This window comes from Podarcis filfolensis, assembly GCF_964270895.1.
Source record: "Podarcis filfolensis genome assembly, chromosome: 5".
In the NCBI taxonomy this organism is placed as follows: domain Eukaryota; kingdom Metazoa; phylum Chordata; class Lepidosauria; order Squamata; family Lacertidae; genus Podarcis; species Podarcis filfolensis.
The window spans coordinates 2161966-2184685 of NC_139608.1; the positions used below are offsets into that span (position 1 = coordinate 2161966).

General features: G+C 48.3%; 1 protein-coding gene across 7 annotated transcripts in view; it reads right to left on the reverse strand.

The window, feature by feature from the left end:
* Positions 1-22720, reverse strand: part of TP63 (tumor protein p63) — a gene marked incomplete at its 3' end in the record, with an annotated part of 94812 nt that overhangs the window by 23850 nt on the left and 48242 nt on the right. For all 7 annotated transcript variants that reach the window (XM_083612841.1, XM_083612843.1, XM_083612840.1 and 4 more), the window contains exons 3-4: positions 2827-3013; positions 1563-1678 (exon numbers count right to left, since the gene is read on the reverse strand). In XM_083612841.1, coding sequence (XP_083468967.1) covers positions 1563-1678; positions 2827-3013 — 303 coding nt within the window. The remainder of the gene's footprint in view (positions 1-1562; positions 1679-2826; positions 3014-22720) is intronic.

Below are 22720 nucleotides of genomic sequence, written 5' to 3' on the forward strand. Positions count from 1 at the left end.
CAGTCCTGTCTTTTTCGACTGGCAGCAGATTTCCAGGTCTTTTAAGTGCGGCAGCGGCTACACTTTGGAACTCCCTGCCTATTGAGATCAGGCAGGTGCCTCCTCTTGTACCCTTTCAGCACTCAGATGCTTCAAAAGTTGCCACAAGTTTTAATCTGTTTTTAGTTTATTGATCACAGAATTGTACTGGTAAGGTAAAAGGTAGAGGACCCCTGGACGGTTAAGTCCAACCAAAGGCGACTATGGGGTTGCGGCGCTCATCTCACTTTCAGGCCAAGGGAGCCGGCGTTTGTCCACAGACAGCTTTCCGGGTCATGTGGCCAGCAGGACTAAACCACTTCCGGCACAATGGAGCACCGTGATGGAAGCCAGAGCTCATGGAAATGCCATTTACCTTTCTGCTGCAGTGGTACCTATTTATCTACTCACACTGGTGTGCTTTTGAACTGCTAGGTTGGCAGGAGCTGGGACAGAGCAACGGGAGCTCACCCCGTCCCAGGGATTCGAACCGCCGACCATCCGATCGACAAGCCCAAGAGGCGCAGTGGTTTAGACCACAGTGCCACCCGCATCCCTAGAATTGTATAGGGATCCCCAAGGCTCATCAGTCCACCCCCCCTGCAATGCAGGAATCTCAGCTAAAGCATTTTAACTTTCCAAGGGTCTTATATTATTATTTTTCTCATTGATTACTGCATTGTTTTCTCTTTTCTGTAGACTACTTTGAGGTTGGTTTACTTTGTTTCTTACAGTCAAGCAGTGAATAGATTTTATGAAACAGATAAATGCCACAGCACTTGGTAGCATGTGCAGAGGTTGGTTGCTTCCGCTTGCTGAAAGGAAAGAGCAAGGGGCAGCAGTGAAACATTAACAATGGTTTAGTGTGATGTGTGAACAGGCTTATTCTGTTGCATCTGAAGGGACGAAACGACATTCTTGCTTAGAAGACCCCAGCCTCCCAACTTGTGGGATGTGATGCATAAGTAGCAGTCAAGTACAACATTCCTTGTTTTCCTAGAGTGGACATGCAGGTGGATGTTTGCTCCAGCCACTCGGAACTTCCTGTTTCCTCCTGGACTGGGACATACCTCCTCTTGCATGTGACTAGAGGTGGGCGTGGCCTTACCTGTGCAGGTAACAAAAGAACAAGGCACACAGCCCTCCTCCCCTTCTTTTCCATGTTCCTTTCGTCATGTGAACTACAGTGACAGCCAGCCTACAATCACTGGGATTAACGCCCCATATGGGGTAGATCCGTATGTACATATTTGTAACTAAGTCTGCCTTCTGGGATCCAGCTGTGAACAGAATGTGACTAAACTACTTTTATATGCTCTAAACAAGATTGTGGCATGTTTATTCGTTTAAGAGGGATATAAGGGAACTTACCAGGAACCAAATAGTGAGAGGCTTCAACAAGCCTGCAACCAGCTACCTGCTGTGTGTTTTAAGGGGGAATGTAAAATTCTGCTAAGTTATAGAACTTGCTAGCGCGAGTTAGGAAGGATATCAATAAACAATATATCCTCTCCTGCCTCCCTGAAGATTCCCACACAACTCACCTGCGGTGGCTCATATGGGACCAGGACACTCTGCCTGCCAGTGATGGGGTCTTCCACATACTGAGCATGGCTGTTTCCTTCCACTCTGATCAGGTGGCTGGGAGGAGCTATTTGACCTGCAAAAGCATACGGGAAAGGAACAAGGTCAGCAAAAGAACCAGCGTTTTGGAGAGAGATACCCCGAGGAAAGCAAGCGAATTTCCACGGTCCAGGGCTCACATCTTGCTGTAAAATCCCTGCACCTATTGGCGTACCTCAACTCCCCCTTGAAGAGCTTCCCTAGTGACAGTGACTGAAATGGACCTGTGTTGTGCTCGCTGCTGTCAACTGGCCACTCTATAGCTATGCTTCATATTGTTACATAAGTGGGGTGCCTGCCCCTCTCTCTGCCAAGTGATGACGAGAGTCCACCAGGTCTGTGGTTCCTCTGGAAAATGGAGGCACGGTGGAGACTGTCGTAGCTTTAGGAAATATGGTTTATTAGCCTATTTACTATTTACAGTCTTCATGGAGGGAGTCCAGCATGGCCATTTCAAGAGGGGCTTGTCCCCTACAGCAGTGCAGTCAGGGAGTCCAAAGGCATTTCTCCTAGCCAGCCTTCAGCCAGCCTGCCCAAGATGGATCCCAGTCTTTCCTCTCCCCTTCTTCTTCTCCCCAGAACACCCTGCTAAAGACTCTTTTCTTGTCACTTCAAACCCACACCCCATCACCATGGCAACCTCTGTCTGCATAGACTCTCAGATGTGCCATCAATCCATTTTGTCTTATTCATGCCTCTATCCCAAGTGAGGCCCTGGCTTGGAAAGGAATCTTAGCCTGTGCTTTTCCACTGACCCCCAATCTTCTCTTCAATATTCCAAATCATTAAAATTTGTTCTTTGTTCTTTCTTTCTTTTTTGTTTCATTTTCTTTCTAGGTATATAAAATTTGTATATAATTTTTGTATACTTGTTGGAAATTATAGTATGTCCTGTAATGTAATATGACAACGTCTACCGATGTAATATAAGAATGTTAACAAATAAATAAAATGCATTTTTTAAAAAATTAATAATTAAATCCTACCATTTATTACTTTCTAGGGTTTGGGAGGGGGTCGCCCCCAAATCTATACAATATGATAAGGATATTGACAAGCTGGGAGGTGTGCAGAGGAGGGCGACTGCAAGACTTATGAGGCTCAGTGCATGGAATTTGGGATGATTAGCTTAGAGGAGAGGAGATACGAGAGCCGTCATCCAAGATCTGGAGGTGCCCAACTCACCTTCGTTGAATTCCCGGCTGAGCTCGTGGTTGGGGCAGCGCTTCACCACCTCGGTCACGTGCTCCGCTTTCTTGTAGACGGGCATTGCACGGATGACGGCGCCCTGGGGAGGGGGAGTCATCACCTTGATCTGAATGGGACACGTCTTGGCGATCTGGCAGTACAACTTCTTCAGTTCGGTGGAGTACTGAGGGGGGGGACAAATGGGAAGGGAGGCAAAGTCAGGAGAGCAGACGAGGAAGACCCGTTTTGTATTGGTAACAACTCGATCTTTTGGCAGCAACGAAACTCTGGAACTCTCTGCCTACTGACAAGAGGCAGGCGCCTTCCCTGCAGCCCTTTGGCAGCTGCTAAAAGTGTTGTGCTATGTGTGCGTTCTGTAGTTGACTTCCTTCATAATGTTTTATTTTAAAATCTTTAAGATATTATTTTAAGGGAAAGAGAAAGGGACCCCTGACCAGCATGACTAAGCCGCTTCTGGTGAACCGTTTACCTTCCCGCCGGAGCGGTACCTATTTATCTACTTGCACTTTGACGTGCTTTCGAACTGCTAGGTTGGCAGGAGCAGGGACCGAGCAATGGGAGCTCACCCCGTCGCAGGGATTCGAACTGCCAACCTTCTGATTGGCAAGTCCTAGGCTCTGTGGTTTAACCCACAGCGCCACCCGCTTCCCTTCAAGATATTATTTTAGATTCCTGTTAATTAAGTTGCTTTGAATAGATGCTTTATATTTGACTTTCTTCAGCAATGTTTTATTTAATGTCTTAACGGCTCTGAGAGCTTTTTCCTTAAAAAAATAGAGAGTGGTATAGTAATGAAAAACAACAACAAAACATAGGCAAGCATGCCTAGATGCTTGAAAAGTTAACGTGAGTTAACTCTTGTTGTTCTTTTAACTTTTCAAAAGTTTTAAATTATTGTAGTTATTTTCTCTGATTGATACTGTTATTTTTAAATCTTTTTCTGGCAAACCACTTTGAGGCTTGAGTTTGTTTGTTTGCTTGACAGTCAATAAATGTATACATTTTATGAAATTAAATAAAAGCGAAGTCACGAGCCACAGTCCCTTATCCTTCCCTCTGGGCTGCACCAATCCTGCTGAGGTATCTTTGCAATACATGGGCACCAGGGCAGTCAACACACACACTTAATATAAAATATGGAGAAGAGAAGACTGAGAGGGGATGTGAGAGCCTCAAGGTCTGTCCCATGGAAGAGGGAACAAGCTAGTTTTCTCCTGCTCCGGAGGGCAGGACCAGAACCAAAGGATTCAAGTCACAAGACAGGAGATTCCAGCTAAACATCAGGAAGAACTTTCTGCCAGTAAGAGCTGTTTGGCAGTGGAATGCTTTACCTTGGGAGGTGGTGGACTCTCCTTCCTTGGAGGTTCTTAAGTAGAGGTTGGATGGCTATCTGCCATGGACTCTCCAGCTGCAATTCCTGCATTGCAGGGGTTGGTCTGGATGACTCTTGGGGTCCCTTCCAGCGCCACGATTCTGTGACTCCACCCCAGTGTGCAAAAGATGTCAAGTCTTTTAGTCCCAAGTAGGACTAATTTGAAGGGATGCGGGTGGCACTGTGGGTTAAACCACAGAGCCTAGAACTTGCCGATCAGAAGGTCGGCAGTTCGAATCCCTGTGACGGGGTAAGCTCCTGTTGCTCAGTCCCAGCTCCTGCCAACCTAGCAGTTTGAAAGCACGTCGAAGCGCAAGTAGATAAATAGGTAAACGGCGTTTCCGTGCGCTGCTCTGGTTCGCCAGAAGCAGCTTAGTCCTGCTGGCCACATGACCTGGAAGCTGTACGCTGGCTCCCTCGGCCAATAAAGCGAGATGAGCACCACAACCCCAGAGTCAGCCACGACTGGACCTAATGTTCAGGGGTCCCTTTACCTTTACCTTTAGGACTAATTCAGCCAGCTAGCCCTGGTGATTATCTAATATTTATTAGATGGATTTCCCCTAAATTGATTTCTGAACTTTGAATTTCATTGTTATTCATGTTTTCATACTGTATTTCATGCTGCTTTTACAATTAAGTGTTTTAAATTCGTTGCTAGCCACCTTGAGCCCGGTTTTTGAACCGGGAAGGGCGGGGTATAAATACAAATTTATTATTATTTATTGTAAGTGCCTGGAAGGCTGCAAGAGCTTCCACACGGCATGGAAACCCCCTGGCTGCGGCAACCACAGAAAACTGCTGGCATTTCCTCCCTTCCCAGCTCTTGGTGCCTTTCCACGGGGCTGGAGGGAAGAGTGCGCAGCAAGCTGTTTGTTTTCAGAGCGTCCCGTGAAAGGCTGCGTGCTCCCAGGCACGGTCCCAACTGCGCAAACAAAAGGGCCCGACAGGAACGCACACGTTAAACTGCAGCAAAACTCGCCCTTTGCATCCTGTCCGGATAATAGGCTCCTGGCAAGGGTGGTTGGTTAGGCAGGTGGGTGGCAGTGTGGCAATGGAGGGGATTAGCGATGGATATTCAAGGAGGCGGGTGGGAAGGATTTTATTCTGCTACAGGTTGTTGCTCAGGTGAGAAAACATGAATCTGGGGGGAAATTCGAAGAACTGGCCAATTATTTTCAAGCATGAACTGCGGCTCTCCTCTCTGCTCCACCCCACCCCTTCTCACATCGCTGCCCAAAGGATTTAGGTCATCGCAGCGAAAGGCACTGCTGCGAATGCTTCGTGGTTTAAAGCCCTCTCTCGAACGCGACAATGTCGGATTGTGCAATCGCTTTCTTTCTCGTGCCCGCAGGCTAAGGATTACGCGCACAAAGGATTTACACAGCCTGCGGAAACGGGAGCGTGCCAAGCGAGGCAATATATTGTTTGAGAAAGAAGAAGAAGAAAAAGGAGAGGAAAGAAAACCAGATTATTGCAACACTCAAAGCAAATTGTTGGAGGCGCGGGGGGGGGGGGTTGTCTTTAAAATAAAATAAAAAGTATTCCCAGAAATCTCTCATTGGAAAGCTCTCTTAATTAAAATGAACTCTGTTAATAAGGCACAAGACTGAAGTTTTAAGGAACTGGGCAGAGCGAAAGGAGACGGATTTTTTTGTTTTGTTTCTCTGCTAAGCACATCATGCCAACCTGGTCTCGAGACAAGAGATTCAAGATTAGGATCTTTGGCGAGTTTAAGAAAGGAGAAATTGGAAGGGGAGGAGAGGGACTGCATTGGGACCACAGTACCAGGCCAAGGGGTTTAAAGCTTTTCCTCCTGGCCATTTTCAAAAATTCCCCCACTTTCAGTTGTCTGTGTGATCCCTTTCCGCTTCCCCCTACACGGACCTCAGAAGCTGGAGAGTGAGGAATTTAACATCAAGAAAAAAGTGGTGTTGAGATACAGGACTAACCCCCTTCCCACACTGCTCCCCTCAAAAATCCTATCTGTTTCCCTATCGACTTTTAAAAAAATATATCATGGGAGACAGTAAGCACAGATTCCCCCACATCGCTGCTAATTGCACCCATGAGAACGAAGCCAAAAAGGATGAGATCAAGGGGCTCCATCGCCCTGTCCATTGTTGTGGCCAGGTGGGTACTTTGAACTGGGCCAGAGCGTTTCTCCATTTACCCTTGTTCTGCTTACTCAGACTGGCAGCGGCTCTCCAGGGTCTGAGCTCCGAGGTACCTCCCAGCCAGACCCAGCTATCTCGAGATCCTTTTAAATGGAGATGTCGCAGGAGCACAGGAAGTCAACCAGAGACAGGCAAACCGATCAGGATAATGAAGAAGTTCATCCTTGTTCTGTGCAACAGGCCAAGATCTTATTTTATTTTATTGCAATTCATTCTCCCAAGGCACTGGGCTGGCTTGCAGAATCTTACCATAACCGGCAGGTGAAGACTTTCTTGTTCCAACAAGAATTGACCGCCTTTAGTTAAAGGGCTGGCGCTCTGCTGCTTTTATTTTAATCATCGGTATGTTTTAAACGGATTTTGCATATGTATATAGTTTTAACTCTATCAAGGTTTAATTGGTTTTTTAATGGTTGATTTCTGTATGTTTTTAGCAACAGAGAGCAGGAAGGAGCTAGTCCTCCCCCTGGAGACTGTTTCTCTCCCTTGAGATTACAGCTTGGCTCGCTTACTTGAGCGGTCTGCCATTTTACTCCACAAGCGACATTTTACGGGGCTTCTGTCCACCATCTGTGGCCTCCCACGGTGGTATGGATCGTCTTCAGGAAGGGCCAAAAAAAGCTTGGCATGCGAAGGATTTGGGGGTTTCTAACAACTTCAGGCTTCAGTGCCTTACAGGGACGAAGTCTCACCAAAATGGGCAGGGACGAGGCTGCAAAGAGATGTTGCCACAAGGAACAAACGGCACCAAGAAGACCCAGCATGGGCTAAACATCCTTGGATGCTTCAAAATGAAATAGAAATCTCAGCCCTTTTGCTGTTCTTTGTGCGCAATCGTGCTGCACAGAGGGGATTTCTGAGGATATCAACACACTGGCCCGTTTTTACCTAAGAATACGACTTGCAAGGAACACGGGGGGGGGGCGCATTCCAATGCCTGCCTCCCTGCCCTCGCCACCTGCCCATGGCAGCAGGCTGTGTTACATACTGCTGGCACCCCGGCGGGTAATCCAGTCTCTCTCTGCGCACGCCCCACGCGCACGCCCCACCATCCGCCAACACCTGCCTGGTTTCTCGGCACGACGCCCCCCCCCCGTTCCTTCCACCCACCCTTCTCCTGAAGGAGTGTTGACAAAGGTTTTCAAAGACCCACACGTACAGCCATTATTTGGGAGTGTCTATTTCACTCTTAACAAAGGAGAAGTCTGCCAGCGGAACACTTACTTTCCAGCGCTCAAAGCGCGGGGAGTGAAAAAGGGGCACCGGGAAGGAAAGGGGTCTTGGTTTTTGCAACGGGAATCACCCGAGCTCACCTCGCAGGGGGAGTTTTCGTCGGCCGTGCACAAATGTGGAGCACGGGAAGAACCACACACAGAGAGACACAAATACACAAACACGCCGCCTCCTTGAATCTTGCATATTCCTGTGCCAGCGAAGAAACTTAAAGACCATTTATTCTCCTTCCTTGAAGATGTTTAAGCAGAGCTTGGATGGCCCTCTGTCATGGATGCATTAGTTGAGATTCCTGAATTGCAGGGGGTTGGACTAGATGACCCTTGGGGTCCCTTCCAACTCTACCATTCTAGGATTTTAGGATTCATTTTGGATATTTCACAGCAGCGTCTTCAGTTCTCATTGGCCGGAATCATGGAGGGGTTTGTAGAGCTTCTAGTCCGACCCCACTTTCCCACTTCGGGCAATCCAGAGGCCTAGAGTGGGGGTTGGGGGGCCTGGAATTCCCCAGGGGGGCACTAAAAGGCAAGAGGGTGCAAGTGACTATCAGACTTTGAAAAGTGGGATCCCTAGATTAAGTTCCTCAGTGGTGCGCTCAAAAGTAGAACCATACATAATAAAGCAGGCTTAACTTAGAATTATTTAAACCAATTCATGAGCCAAGAACCTATACACTGACCACTAATAATGAATCATATTTTGTGGATTTTACTCCACATTTATTATGCTATTTTTGTGATATACAAACGACATGAGAAAACACGGTACACTTATTTGTAGAACATTATTCTTGTTTATAAAACCCAATAAAAAGTTATTTAAAAATAAATAAATAGTGGGAACATTGGTGAACGAGGTGAGAGAGCCCTTATCACAGAAAGGACCCCCGGTCTGGTGAACCCCGAGTAACTGAGCTGCAGTTAAAAGCCCCCTTGCTGTGAAAAGGCCATCGGGGCATTTCCAAGTCGAAGACTCTTCCAGGTCAGACCAAACATGGAGGGTTTCCCATGCAAAGACACAACAGATGCTTTTGGATTATGGAAGTGTGCTTAGGAAGCCCTCCCACAGCATAATGTAAGATCAGGCCAGGGGCCCATCTAGTCCAGAATCCTGTTCTCACAGGGGCAACCAGGGGCCCCAACAGGAAACCAGGAAGCAGGACCCAAGTTTGAGAGCCCTCTCCCCTCCTGCAGCTTCCAGCAACTGGACTGCAGAAGCATCGCTGCAGAGGCAGAGCAATAGCCACCCTGGCTAGTGGCCACCCAATACCCTTTTATAGCCACCTAGGTTGGTGGCACATCATTGCCTCCTTTGGGATTAAGTTCCACTGATCTGTGCAGGGACTACTCTGTGGTGGCTCCCTGTTTACAGAGACCCTTCACTGGTGAACTGCGCTTAAACCTCAAGTTAGCTTAGTTATTTTATTTATCTGTTCCATTGCTCAGCTATGTGCTGCTTGAGGAAGAACTTTCTTTTACCTGCCTGAAATCTCCTAGAATTCTGCTTCATTCATCCCTTCTAGTGTTAGGAGAAAGATGTGAAGGGAGGGGACTTTCCATTATCGAGTTTCACCCTGCCATGAATAATTTTATAAACCTCTATCAAATATAAAAGGGATAAATATAAAAATATAAAAATCTATAAAAGGGACGCGGGTGGCACTGTGGGTTAAACCTCAGCGCCTAGGACTTGCCGATCGCATGGTCGGTGGTTCGAATCCCCACGGCGGGGTGAGCTCCCGTTGCTCAGTCCCTGCTCCTGCCAACCTAGCAGTTCGAAAGCACGTCAAAGTGCAAGTAGATAAATAGGGACCGCTTACTAGCGGGAAGGTAAACGACATTTCCGTGTGCGGCTCTGGCTCGCCAGATGCAGCTTGTCACGCTGGCCACGTGACCCGGAAGTGTCTGCGGACAGCGCTGGCTCCCGGCCTATAGAGTGAGATGAGCGCACAACCCTAGAGTCTGTCAAGACTGGCCCGTACGGGCAGGGGTACCTTTACCTTTACCTATCATGCCACTTTGCCTTTTTTTTCTAAAGCAAAATTCCCAAATGTTTCAACCTTTCCTCACAGGAGATTCACTCCATCCCTTGGATCATGCTGGCTGCCCTTTTCTGAACATTTTCAAACTCTGCCATGTCCTTTTTGGGGCGGGGCGACCAATAGCTAGACCAGATGTCTAGAACCCATCGATAGCCTCACCCTCCACGATCCTAATCCCTGTTTATAGTTAAAGCTCTGGTTTTCCCAGTATGTATGGAAGTGAGAGCTGGACCATAAAGAAGGCTGATTGGCAAAGAACTGATGCTTTTGAATTCTGGTGCTGGAGGAGACTCTTGAGAGTCCCATGGACTGCAAGAAGATCCAACCTCTCCATTCTGAAGGAAATCAGCCCTGAGTGCTCACTGGAAGGACAGATCCTGAAGCTGAGGCTCCAATACTTTGGCCACCTCATGAGAAGAGAAGACTCCCTGGAAAAGACCCTGATGTTGGGAAAGATGGAGGGCACAAGGAGAAGGGGACGACAGAGGACGAGATGGTTGGACAGTGTTCTGGAAGCTACCAGCATGAGTTTGACCAAACTGCGGGAGGCAGTGGAAGACAGGAGGGCCTGGCGTGCTCTGGTCCAGGGGGTCACGAAGAGGCGGACACGACTAAACGACTAAACAACAAAGGATGCTGGCCATAGCTGCCTCCTGCAGAGGCGAGTCCCGCAGTTCCACAATGCACTGCGTAATCCGCAGCCCCCTTCTCCCTTTTCAGAGGGCTCCTCGTTCCAAGGAACCCCCGGAGACCACAAGCTCCGAGCACCCTTTCTTGCTGGCCGCGACGGAGCACCCCAGCCAAGGGCCGCCTGTTGCCACCTGTCAGTTGCGGGGATTAATTGCCGGAGCGAGAGCTGGGAGCGGCGCATTCCTCCCCCTGCCGCGCCCACAGGAGATGTTGACACCAGGCATGTCGCCACCCCCTCCCCGTGTACCTGAGCCGGTGTGAACCGCAGAAAGGGGAGGCGCAGAGGGGAGAGAAAGATCTCCGCGGTGGAAGTTTGGGAAGGGAGAGCGTTGACGCTGCAAAAACCACAAGGGGCAGAGGCAAGGAATTGTCACACTGGTTCCCTTTGTTCCCTCTGGGTAAGGGGGGGGGGGCTACGCACAATGCCGGGCTGGACTCAGGAGGCAGCTGGCTGTGCCCTTCCGGGAGGGGGGGACACTCCCCGAACATGAAAAGCTGGGCTGCTTTGGTAAACTGGCCAGGGAGGGGTGGCGAGGGAGGCAGCCAGGCAGGATGAAGAAAGGTAGCCTCCAGGCATGAATTTGGGAGAAGAGAGCAGGCTGGATTCTTCTGCACCACCTTCTCCAACTTCCACCCTCACCTGAGCATAGCTGGCAGCACATTCATAGGTTCTTCTTCTTCTTGGCGATCCCTCGTAGCCGAGTCAGATTGTCTTCCATGAACACAGTTTTAAAAGTGAGTCCATAAGTGACTGTGGAGGCCAATTCTGGATCCACAGTGGGGACACAGGTTTCCGGGCGGGAGTTGCTCATGGTGAGGGTTTGCCAACCCTGGTTTCCAGGATCCAAGTGTGACATTCAAACCACTTCTTCTTTGGCGATCTCTCGTAGCCAAGTAAGATTGTCTTCCATAAACACGGTTTTTAAAGTGAGTCCGTAAGTGACTGTGGAGGCCAATTCTGGACCCACACGTCCTTCCAGAAGTGGGGACATAGGTTTCTGGGCGGGGGTTGATCATGGTGTGGATTTGCCAAGTGTGCCTTCCTCTTAGCACGTTTCTCCCTTGCGTCCTGAGTTCGAGTGTCTTCAAAGCCCATGACACCTTTGCTAAAGGCTGTTCTCCAAGTGGAGCGCTTGCAGGCCAGTGTTTCCCAGTTGTCAGTGTTTATACTACATTAATTTTAAGATTGGCCTTGAGACAGTCTTTCAACCTCTTTTGATGACCACCAGTGTTACACTTTCCATTTTTAAGTTCGGAATAGAATACAGTGGTACCTCGGGTTACATACGCTTCAGGTTACATATGCTTCAGGTTACAGACTCCGCTAACCCAGAAATAGTGCTTCAGGTTAAGAACTTTGCTTCAGGATGAGAACAGAAATCGTGCTCCGGAGGCATGGCAGCAGCAGGAGGCCCCATTAGCTAAAGTTTTGCTTCAGGTTAAGAACGGACCTCCGGAACGAATTAAGTACTTAACCCGAGGTACCACTGTAGTTGCTTTGGAAGATGATAATCAACATGACCAGTCCAATGAAGTTGATACTGAAGAATCATTGCTTCAACACAGGTGATCTTTGCTTCTCCCATTCTTAGGTTACAGCTAGGGTTGCCATATTTCAAAAAAGTGAACATCCGGATGCAAAAGGTGTTGAGCTTTTTTTTTGGGGGGGGGAAGTTGTTGAGCTTCCCAGATGCATCTGGGAAATTCTGCCTAAATGGCAGCTCTATTACAGCTGCTGGAATATTTTTTATTTTATATATATATATACCAAAAAAGGATTATGCTAACCACCTATGATTGCAGCAGTCATCACTTGGAAAAGCAAAGGGCTGGGAGGAGCAGGGTGGAAGCATAAGAACGTAAGGAGAGCCTGCTGGATCGGGCCCATGACCCATCTAGTCCAGCATCCTGTTCTCTCATTGGCCAACCAGATGTCCCAATGGGAAACCTGCAAGTAGGATTCGAACACAAGCCAACTCTCCCCTCCCATAGTTTCCAGCACCTGAGATTCAGAAGCTTTGCTTCCTCCAACTCAGGAGGCAGAGCAGAGCCATTCAGCCCCATTTCTTTCTTTCTTTCTTTCTTTCTTTCTTTCTTCCTTCCTTCCTTCCTTCCTTCCTTCCTTCCTTCCTTCCTTCCTTCTCTCTCTCTCTCTCTCTCTCTCTCTCTGACAAAACACAAATTGGTGAGAATCAGACTTGGAGAGCTGGGATAAATTGGCCCTAACACGTCAGAAATTACACTCAGTAGTAGAGATTGGGAACGGCAAGGGGAGGAATTTTATGTAAACCTATCACATTTGCACATCCTGGAAAGAAAATGTGGTCTGAAGTGCAGCTATCCTTCGAAATCCACACCTCTCCAAATTCTGAGATGCCAAATAACATGACCAAAAATGTGTATATTAGAGGAGGGTGTACATAAAAATGCATTCATTGGTGGCAGCATTAAAAAATGGATTATGGTAGTGAAAACCCCTTTCAAAGGTGTGCAAATCAGGAGGGGTGGGCACTCAAAGTCTGGCGAATTTTCGCAGGTTGGTGTGGAAATGTTGCGTGGTGAAAATCAAAAACCCAACACACACACACACACACACACACACACGGATGTATAAAAATATGGGGTAGGAGAAGACACAAAGCAGTTTCTTTCTTGGGGTAGCCTCACAATTGTGAATACCATGGGAATCTGAACCCATTCTCCCCAGTTTTTAAGCAAGCTCTGAGAATAATAATAATAATAATAATAATAATAATAATAATAATAATAATTTCACAGGGCTTTGATGGATGATTCTTCTGTTTGTTTTTGTGTTTTTATGCTGATGTGCTTTTAACCTGCAATCTTATATTTTTGCTTTTTTAATTGCCCTGGAAACAAAAACAGAAACATTTTAAAATGAAAAACAAACAAGGTGGGTCTCGCTGTTTTTAAAACACTGCAGAACGATCAACTTCTTTAAGGAGAGAATTGACACTCGATGGGTGGTATCTGCTGATGAATCTGGTGGTAGATTGGAGGAGGGTGTGTGTGCAATTTTTGGCAAAAAGAAACCAGCCAACCCTGCAGGCCCCCTCCAATCCATCCCAACTCTTTGAAGATTTCAGGAAGGCTGAGAAAGCATTGGGGAAATAGATGAAAAATGCCCCCCTCCGCCATTTTCCTGGCAAATTCCTTCCATTAGCACATACTAAGAGCCCTGTTGTCTTGCCAGAGTGGTGCATGCTCTGGTTATCTCCCACTTGGACTACTGCAATGCGCTCTATGTGGGGCTACCTTTGAGGTGACCCAGAAACTACAATTAATCCAGAATGTGGCAGCTAGACTGGTGTCTGGGAGCGGCTGCCGAGACCACATAACACCAGTCCTGAAAGACCTACATTCAGTGGCGTAGCATGGGTTGTCAGCACCCGGGGCAAGGCAAGTAATTTGCGCCCCCTAACCCGTGGATTTGCGCCCCTAACCCTAATCCCCAGATGTTGCGCCCGGTGTGGCCGGCCCCCCCTGCACCCCCCACGCTACGCCACTGCCTACATTGCCTCCTAGTACATTTCTGAGCACAATTCAAAGTGTTGGTGCTGATCTTTAAAGCCCTAAACAGCCTCGGTCCAGTAGACCTGAAGGAGCATCTCCACCCCCATCGTTCAGCCTGGACACTGAGGTCCAGCTCCGAGGGCCTTCTGGCGGTTCCCTCCCTGTGAGAAGTGAAGTTACAGGGAACCAGGCAGAGGGCCTTCTCGGTGGTGGCACCTGCCCTGTGGAATGCCCTCTCAGCAGATGTCAAGGCAATAAACAACTATCTCAATTTTAGAAGACCTGAAGGCAGCCCTGTTTAGGGAAGTTTTTAATGTCTGATGTTTTAATGTATTTTAAATATTTTGTTGGAAGCCGCCCAGAGTGGCTGGGGAAACCCTGCCAGGTGGGAGGGGTATAAATATATTATTATTATTATTATTATTATTATTATTATTATTATTACTATTACTATGGGATCAGGCCACTGTTCAGTCTAGTCCAGCATCCTGTTCTCACAGTGGCCAACCAGATGCCTGTGGGAAACCAGCAAGCAGGATTCGAACACAAGAGCAACTCTGGCTTCCTGTGGTTTCCAGCAACTGGGATTCAGAAGCACTGTGACTGTGAAGGCAGAGCAGAGCCGCCCTAACTAGTAGTCATCAGTGCCATCTCTTCCATGCAGTTGTCTAATCCTCTTTTAAAGCCATCCAAGTTGGTCGCCATCATTGCTTCCTGTGGCAGGGAGTTCCCTTGGTTTATGCATCAGCAAGGACTTCTCTGTGGTGGCTCCCTGTTTGTGGAGACCCTTCGCTGGTGAACTGCACCCAACCCATAGGTAAAGGTAAAGGGACCCCTGACCATTAGGTCCAGTTGTGGCCGACTCTGGGGTTGTAGCGCTCATCTCGCTTTACTGGCTGAGGGAGCCGGCGTACAGCTTCCGGGTCATGTGGCCAGCATGACTAAGCCGCTTCTGGCGAACCAGGGCAGCGCACGGAAACGCCGTTTACCTTCCCGCTGGAGTGGTACCTATTTATCTACTTGCACTTTGACGTGATCTTGAACTTCTAGGTTGTCAGGAGCAGGGACCGAGCAACAGGAGCTCACCCCATCGCGGGGATTCGAACCGCCGACCTTCTGATCGGCAAGTCCTAGGCTCTGTGGTTTAACCCACAGCGCCACCCGTGTCCCTGCACCCAACCCATAAGTTGTCATAATTATTTTATTCATCTGCTTCACGAAACTGGCCTCCTGCTTCATTGCAGAAGAAAACCTCAAAGCGGTTTGCAAGAAAGATAAATAAAAAAAATTCACTGGATTTTTTCTTTTCTTTTACAGCTGTGATTTAAAACATACGAGAATTCAGACGCAATGTGAAGACGTCTGTGTTCACTCCGGCATTTAGTACTGGAAACGGCAGCCCTGAAAGGTGTTTTATCTGTTTTGAGGTTTTTAATTAAGATGTTTTATGGATGTTGATGATGTATGGCTGCCCTGGGCTCCCGTGGGAGGAAGGGTGGGATAAAACCTGAATGAATAATCTGCAGCAGCAGACAGATGCAACCCACCGGACGCACACACATTTATATAAACCAAACCGCGATCGTCAGAGCAAAAACTGCAGAGCAGGAATGGGTGAGTTTTGCCTTTCTGCACCAAGTGCAAGAGCAAAGCTGTTCTCCGCACACAGCAATAACAAGAGAGATTCCTCCTTCATGTCGCACAGGCTCCTTTAAGGCAGCAGAACAAAGTATAGTTATTATAATTTTCAAATCCTCTTTTTTGCAAAATTAAAAATCTTCTTCACCTGTAATAAACTAGCACATCACATTTAAGCAGAGGTCAGGTGGCCACCTGTCTGGGATTCTTTAGTTGTGTTCCCCGCATTCCAACTCTACGATTCTATGATACTATAACGGACGTGGTTTCATACAACCCTCTTTAATATCACATTTTCTAGCTACCAACCCAGTTGCAAAATGGTTGTTAGTTGCATGAAAACTGCAAGAGATAGAAATGGCTATCCTTTCATAATATGCTTGCCTCTTGACATTGTCTGACGGGTAGTTGGCGAGGGCAGGCAACATGTTGTTTTGCTGTCCTTGGGCTGAGGAACTCCCTGCCACAGGAGCAGCACACTGCAAAGTATCTAAAAACACTTTTGGGCTCCGTTCTACTGAACAGCAGGGAAAGGGGTACACCCGTCCTCCCCACTGCACCCCTTCAGACAAGTCTCACCTGAGAAAACACTCCACCCCCCAAAAAAGCTTCCTGGCGCACAGAAAGGCCAGGGGAAAGATTAAGTGTGAAGGACCTTTCTCCCTGACATGCTTGCTTTCCGAGTGCAGGGTTTTCATTTCATTTGGCATTGATGAAACTTCAGTATTGAGAGCCTGAAACATTGCAGGGCAGAGCAGGGGAGAAGGAAGGCGTTGTGACAGCCGGGGTGGGTGTTGCTACGTAGGGAGCATGTGTGGCATCGCTACATACAACGCATGCGCCATATGTAGCGACACCGCACATGCGCTGTACATAGCGGTTTGCCAGAGGCGCTGCTCCAGCTGGGATCCTCTGCTCGTGGCTGTAGCTCTGGAGCGCCAGTGGCGGCAAAACGCTATACAGCGCATGTGTGGCGTCGCTACTGCACATGCATGCGCCGCCGCACATGCACTGTACTTAGCGGTTTGCCGCCAGTGCCACAATCCTCTGCTTGCGGCTGCAGCGGTGAACGGAGGATCCTCCACATGTGGCTGCGCCGCCACAAGCCCCCGCAGGGTGACTTCTTGTCACACCCCCAGACATGGAACCCGGGTCAAACCGCCCCCCTGCACCCCCTGTTGTGACGTCACTGGGGCAGAGGAACTCGTAGGCCACATCTGTGTCTTGAGAACTAGGCCTTAAGGCAGATTCCCCCACATCTGGTTCTTTCCAGATGTTTTGGAATGCCAAGCTCCAAAGCGACTCTCCAAAGGTGATAGGATAGCTGTTTTCAAATATCAGAAGGGCTGTCAATCGTAAGATAGAGCAAGCTCACTTCCTGCTGCTCCAGAGGGCAAGACCCAAACCAACAGATCCAAATGACAAGAGTGGGGATTCTGAAGAACTTTAATGATGATACTACTACTACTGCCTCTGCTGCTACTAATTTTATTACTTCTATACCACTCATCTGACTGGGTTGCCTCAGCCACTCTGGGAAGCTCCCAACAAAATACTGAAAACACAATAAAACCTCAAACATTAAGAACTTTCCTGTACAGGGCTGCCTTCCAAAATAATAATAATAATAATAATAATAATAATAATAATAATAATAATACTTTCTGACAGTAAGAGCTGCTTGACAGTGGGACAGACTCCCTCGGAAGGCGTGGACTCTCCTTCCTTGGAGGTTTTGAAGCAGAGGCTGGATGCTTCTGTTGAGATTCCTGCATTGCAGGGGGCTGGACTAGATGGCCTTTGGGTTCCCTTCCAGCTCTAGAATTCTGTGATGCTACTATTCTCATCAGCCTTGGTGAGCAGGACAGTTTGGGCAAGGCTGCTTTGATGCACATCTCAAAGAAGCGCAATGTGTGCAAAAGCCACTTGGAGCAATAAGGTAACTCCGAAAGGAACTGGGAAAGCTGAGCTGTCCAGGAGTCCTTCAGCTCCTGCCTGCAGACCCCTCGGCCTGGAATGGATGTCTGCAAATTGCACCACTCAGCCAGTAAATTTCCTGTCGACTTCAAATGCGTTAACCCTTCCTTCCCCCTCTCCTTCTCTCTCACTCCCCCCTCTTTGCATCTCCGCTTTCCACCCCCAACTAAGACGCAGGGCAGGTCCTGTCAGGTTTGGGTTTGGAGCGAGCAAAAGCAGCAAGCCGTCCCCCCCCCCCACCATTTCCTCAGAAGCCCTGCAGGCTATGGTGCAGAGGCAAGTCCCAACCCAGCACACACCAGCTTTCAAGCACTCGGCGCCTCTGGTCTTGTCTCCGCGCATAGTTTGCAAGTAGCATCACGCCTCTCTTCCTCCGGCCCATTTCATGCGTTGTGCATGCACGCCAGACGCCTTGAAATTCTGCTTTGATTTCACAAAAATAAACCCAAGCTGGGGCGGAGGGGAAGGCAGAGGCCTGCAAAATGCAGAAGCAACAGTGCTGCTCCCCCCTTTGTTCTTGGTTCAGTGTCCGAAGCCTTCTTAATTCACATCTGGGATCGTGGACCATAGCCAGGGACCAGTGGCCAAGATTCTCAGCATGCTATAACCAGACTCAGAGACAGGCCACAGCAAGCCACCTCCTCGATAAGGCAGGCACTCTCTAGTTCGGTCATGCCCTGTTTCCCGAATTTGCTCTAAAAAATAATAATCCCCTCCCCTCACAGCTGCCCCAGATGTTCCTTTTCCACTTAGGCAGATGTTGGTGTGATGGCCTGGGACTCGGGCTTGGACTCAGAACCAGAGGAGACTCAGTCTGCACCGGATCCTTTGCCTCAGGCATCATCTGAACCAAGTCTGGGGCCTGATCCTGAAGAGCCCCAGTCTGCACAGGTTCCCCTGCAACAAGCACCAGCTGGGCCGAGTCAGGGGCCTGAGTCTGCCCTGGCTCCAGATGCGGGGATTCTCTCGTTGCCTCCAGCTGGGCCATCACTTACAGCTGCTCCACTACCGGTTGGGTCAGGGGAGGCTGATGTGGATTCTGGGTCTAGTCACCCACCGACGTCTCCAGAGTTGCAGAGACTGAGGTCTGAGAGAAGGAGAGACCTGAGTACTTGCAGGAGGAGTGCTCGCCTTCGGGCGAAACAGGGAGGTGAGTTGCCGGGGGATCAGGACTGGCCGTTACCCTGACAGAGATAAAAGGCTGTCGGACCCTGCCCCAGGTTGAGGGGGCAACATTGCTGTATGCTAGATCCTGCACCTGTCCTTGCCTGGTTTCCTGCCTTGGCCATGTCAGACTGACTCCTAGCGGAACCTTCATTTCTGGACTGGTCCTGGACTGTGTTTCACGGGTTACCCCCCAGGCCCAGCACAGGGGTAAAACAAGAGCTCCGGTGGAAGGGGGCAGGCAGGGACAGATGCAAGGGGTCTGGTCCTTTGCCCTGATGGAGAACACCTGCACTTTGGGTCTACGAACCAGTGGCATGCTGTGAAGTTTTTCATAGGAGAACAGTTAGGGCCAGAGGCGCACGCTTGCGAGGGCATTGGGGATGCTGTGTCGACTCGCACACGATAATCGTGCCTCCCCCCCTAAGCCGGGCAGAAGCTTCCCAGGGTTTGGGATGGAAGCACCGGGGGAACATTTAGGGGAGCAGGCTAGTCTTCTTAGTCCACTGACCAAACGTCACTGCCACGAACCCAATTGAGTTCAGCGCCGAGGCGGCTGGATCTAGGTTCAAATCCAAGCTTTGAGGTGGGCTCTGAGTGAGTTTGGATAAAAAGCCGCCTAGTGGTAGGAACCCAATTCCACACCTCAGTTACTTTACCTCTGCACTTTCCAGGTATGGTCCACACTTTAAAGCTCTGTGCCGTAGCATTTGTTGTTGCTGTTTGTCCTTGCGCATTCCCATGAAATTTCACTCTTTATTGCTGAATCGGAGCAAACAGCAATCCATGGAAGACCCCAATTGCCATTTGATGCATTTCAGCTGTGAAGAGTGGGCTTTTCTTTGGGGCGGGGGTAAGCTCCGGGGCAAATGAAAGGGTGCCCCTGTGTCTAGAAAAAGCAGTGCGGATAAACACTCAGGCACAGCTTCGCAATGCGTGTAGCACAATAGATAGGAAGTCTTCAGACTTCTTAACTATTGTGCTATAAGCTATAGGTCTGTGGATGAATTGTAGAATTATAGAGTTGGAAAGGACCTTGACGATCACCTAGTCCAGTACAAAGCTGCCCCACACAGAGATCGAAAGTCCAACCTTGGCATTATCTAACCATCTGAGCTAGCCAACTGAATAAAAGTTCTCAGAGTGCATAGGAAACTCTCCCACAGTTTGTGGGAAGCTCAGAAAAGAAAATTCTCAAGGTCAGATATTTATTTCCTTGCTTTTTAATTGAACTTTCTTCTGTTTCTATCCTGCCTTTCTTTCCTCGTGGAACCCAAAACGGCATGAGTGTGAGTCCCAGGCAGCTACCTCTTTGACCAGGTGCAGACCTGCTTAGGTTCAGCCAGGTGATGGTCTTATGTGCCTTCAAACCATCTAAGAACATAAGAAGAGTCTTCTGGACCAGACCAAAGGAGGCCCATCTAGTCCTCAGTCCTGTTCTCACAGGGGCCAACACAACAGGATCCAAGCCCAAGAGCCCTCTCACCTCCTGTGGATTCCAGCAACTGGGTTTCAGAAGCGTTGCTGTCTCCAACTTTGGAACACACAGCAGAGCCGTCCTGGCTAGGAGCCACTGAGGAGCCCCTCTCCTCCATGGATTTGTCTAATGCAGTTGTCTAAAGCTCAGCACTGTCCATCTACAGAGACTGGCAGTGGCTCTCCAAGGTTTCAGAAAGGACATATTTCCCCAACTCTACCTGGAGAGACCAGGGGTTGGACTTGGGACCAAATGTATGGAAGCAGGTGCTCTACCATGGAGCTACAGTTCTTCCCAGAAGTCTACAGCTCCAAGCTTGACTCATACATCCTCTGCAGCAATGCGGTCGCTGTTCCAACTCTGTTTTGCATGCTTGGGAGCTGGGACGTCACGTGGTCATGGGAACTTCTGAATCAGCTTCTCCATGAGGTTGGTCAGATCACATCAAAGAGTAGCCTGGCAGCTTCCAGGAGAACTGGCACTTGGCCTGATCCTTGCAATCCTTCTGAAGCTTTAGGGAAGCGGATTCAGGATGTTCCTGCATGTTCCATGTTGAGAATTACAATTTCCAGGACAGGCCAAGAAGAAACCAATGTTAAGTCTGCCATGGGCATATCCCATGGGTAGACAAACTAAGGTCCAAGGGCCGGATCCAGCCCAATCACTTTCTAAATCCAGCCCACAGACGGTCCAGGAATCAATGTGTTTTTACATGAGTAGAATGTGCCCTTTTATTTAAAATGCATCTCTGGGTTATTTGTGGGGAACGGGAATTCGTTCATTTCCCCCAAAAAATATAGCCCGGCCCCCCACAAGGTCTGAGGGACAGTGGACCAGCCCCCTGCTGAAAAAGTTTGCTGACCCTTGGCATCCCATGCCCTCAAAACGGCATCCATGCTCCAACATCTCAAGGATGTACAATGAAATGTCTGCATGGAAAGAGTTGGGAAAGTCTTGGGTCCCCAGACTGTTTTTGCTCTGTGATTTGCTGGTTCACACACCCATGACTGTGAAATAATTAAGTTTTCAGATGAGGACAAAGACAAAGGCCTGTAAATCTTTACAAACAAAGCAACATGGTCACACCTCTCTACGGGATTAGGAAACAAAACAAAAACAATCTCTCTCTCTCTCTCTAGCGAAGGAAAAAGATCAGGAAAAACAAGCACCTCTCTTGGCAGTCCCAATGCTAGCAGCACATCTGGTGCAAAGGGCTTGGTAGATTGCTTACCCAGTTTGCAACATCTTAAAGACTCTGGCTGTTTGATGCGAAGGAGGAAGGGCCTCCAGAGGACCGAGAAAAGTAGACTTTGGTGAATGGCTTGTTTTGCTATTTAGGCCATCAGTGTCACCACAGGTCAGCTGGGTATAGAGGTCAGTGTCACCACAGGTCAGCATGGAGGTGTAGAGTTGGAAAATAAGGCAAGGGTCATTTAGTCCACCTCCCCCCACCCTACAATGCAGGTAATTTTTTCCAGGTGAGTAACTGGGTGTACAGTGGTACCTTGGTTCTCAAACGCCTTGGTACTCAAACAACTTGGAACCCAAACACTGCAACCCCGGAAATAAGTGTTCCGGTTTGCGAACTTTTTTCAGAAGCCAAACATGCTCCGTTTTGAGTGTTACGCTTCCATGTAGAGTGTTACACTTCCAATTTGAGTGCCACACTTCCGTTTTGTATGTTACACTGAGGTCTGTCTGTTTTTGCTATTTATTTTGTGTTTTTGTTTTTGCTGCTCTTTTTTTTTGTGACTGGGTGGAACCCAGTTCAGCTACTGATCGATCGATTGATTGTGTGGCTGCAGTACATTGTTTATTGCTTTCATTTTATGGATCAATGGCCTCGTTAGATGGTAAAATTCATGTTACATTGCTGTTTTAGGGGTTGTTTTTAAAAGTCTGGAATGGATTAATCCATTTTGCATTACTTTCTATGGGAAAGCGTGCCTTGGTTTTGGAATTCTTTGGTTTTGGAATGGACTTCCGGAATGGATTAAGTTTGAGAACCAAGGTACCACTGTATATGAAATTCCTCATTGACGCCTTCCCCCTTAGCTTTGAGGTCTGCCCCCATCTCATTTCTTCCCTGAAAAATTGACACAACTGTAGACGTGGTATGCAATTCCTTTCTCACAACGATGTCTCTAGGTCCTCAACCCCCTTCTCTTCTCAGTCTTCGGTCCTCCCTTACCTCCTAGACTTCCATCCCCTCCAACATTTCCCCGATGAAAATAGGGACATCCTATCTATATTTCTTATTAAGTTTCCAAAGTTTAACATATGCATTTCAATGCACAGTAATTGTTTCTTTCCTTTTCTCGACTTCCCACGCCATTTCCCACAGTGTTTTTATTCCTCTCCCTTTGCTGTATGCTGTCTTCTATCTTTCATATCACAACAGCATTGCTATACTCTCTAATTTATTCTCTGGCTCGTAGTTCAAATCCTGCTCATCATGTTAGAACGCTTTTTTAAGTGATACAAAAAAAAAGGCTTCCCTTCTTCCAATCTTATCTTGAAGCCATCCAAGTTGGTGGCCACCTCTGCCTCCTGTGGAGCCTGCTTTG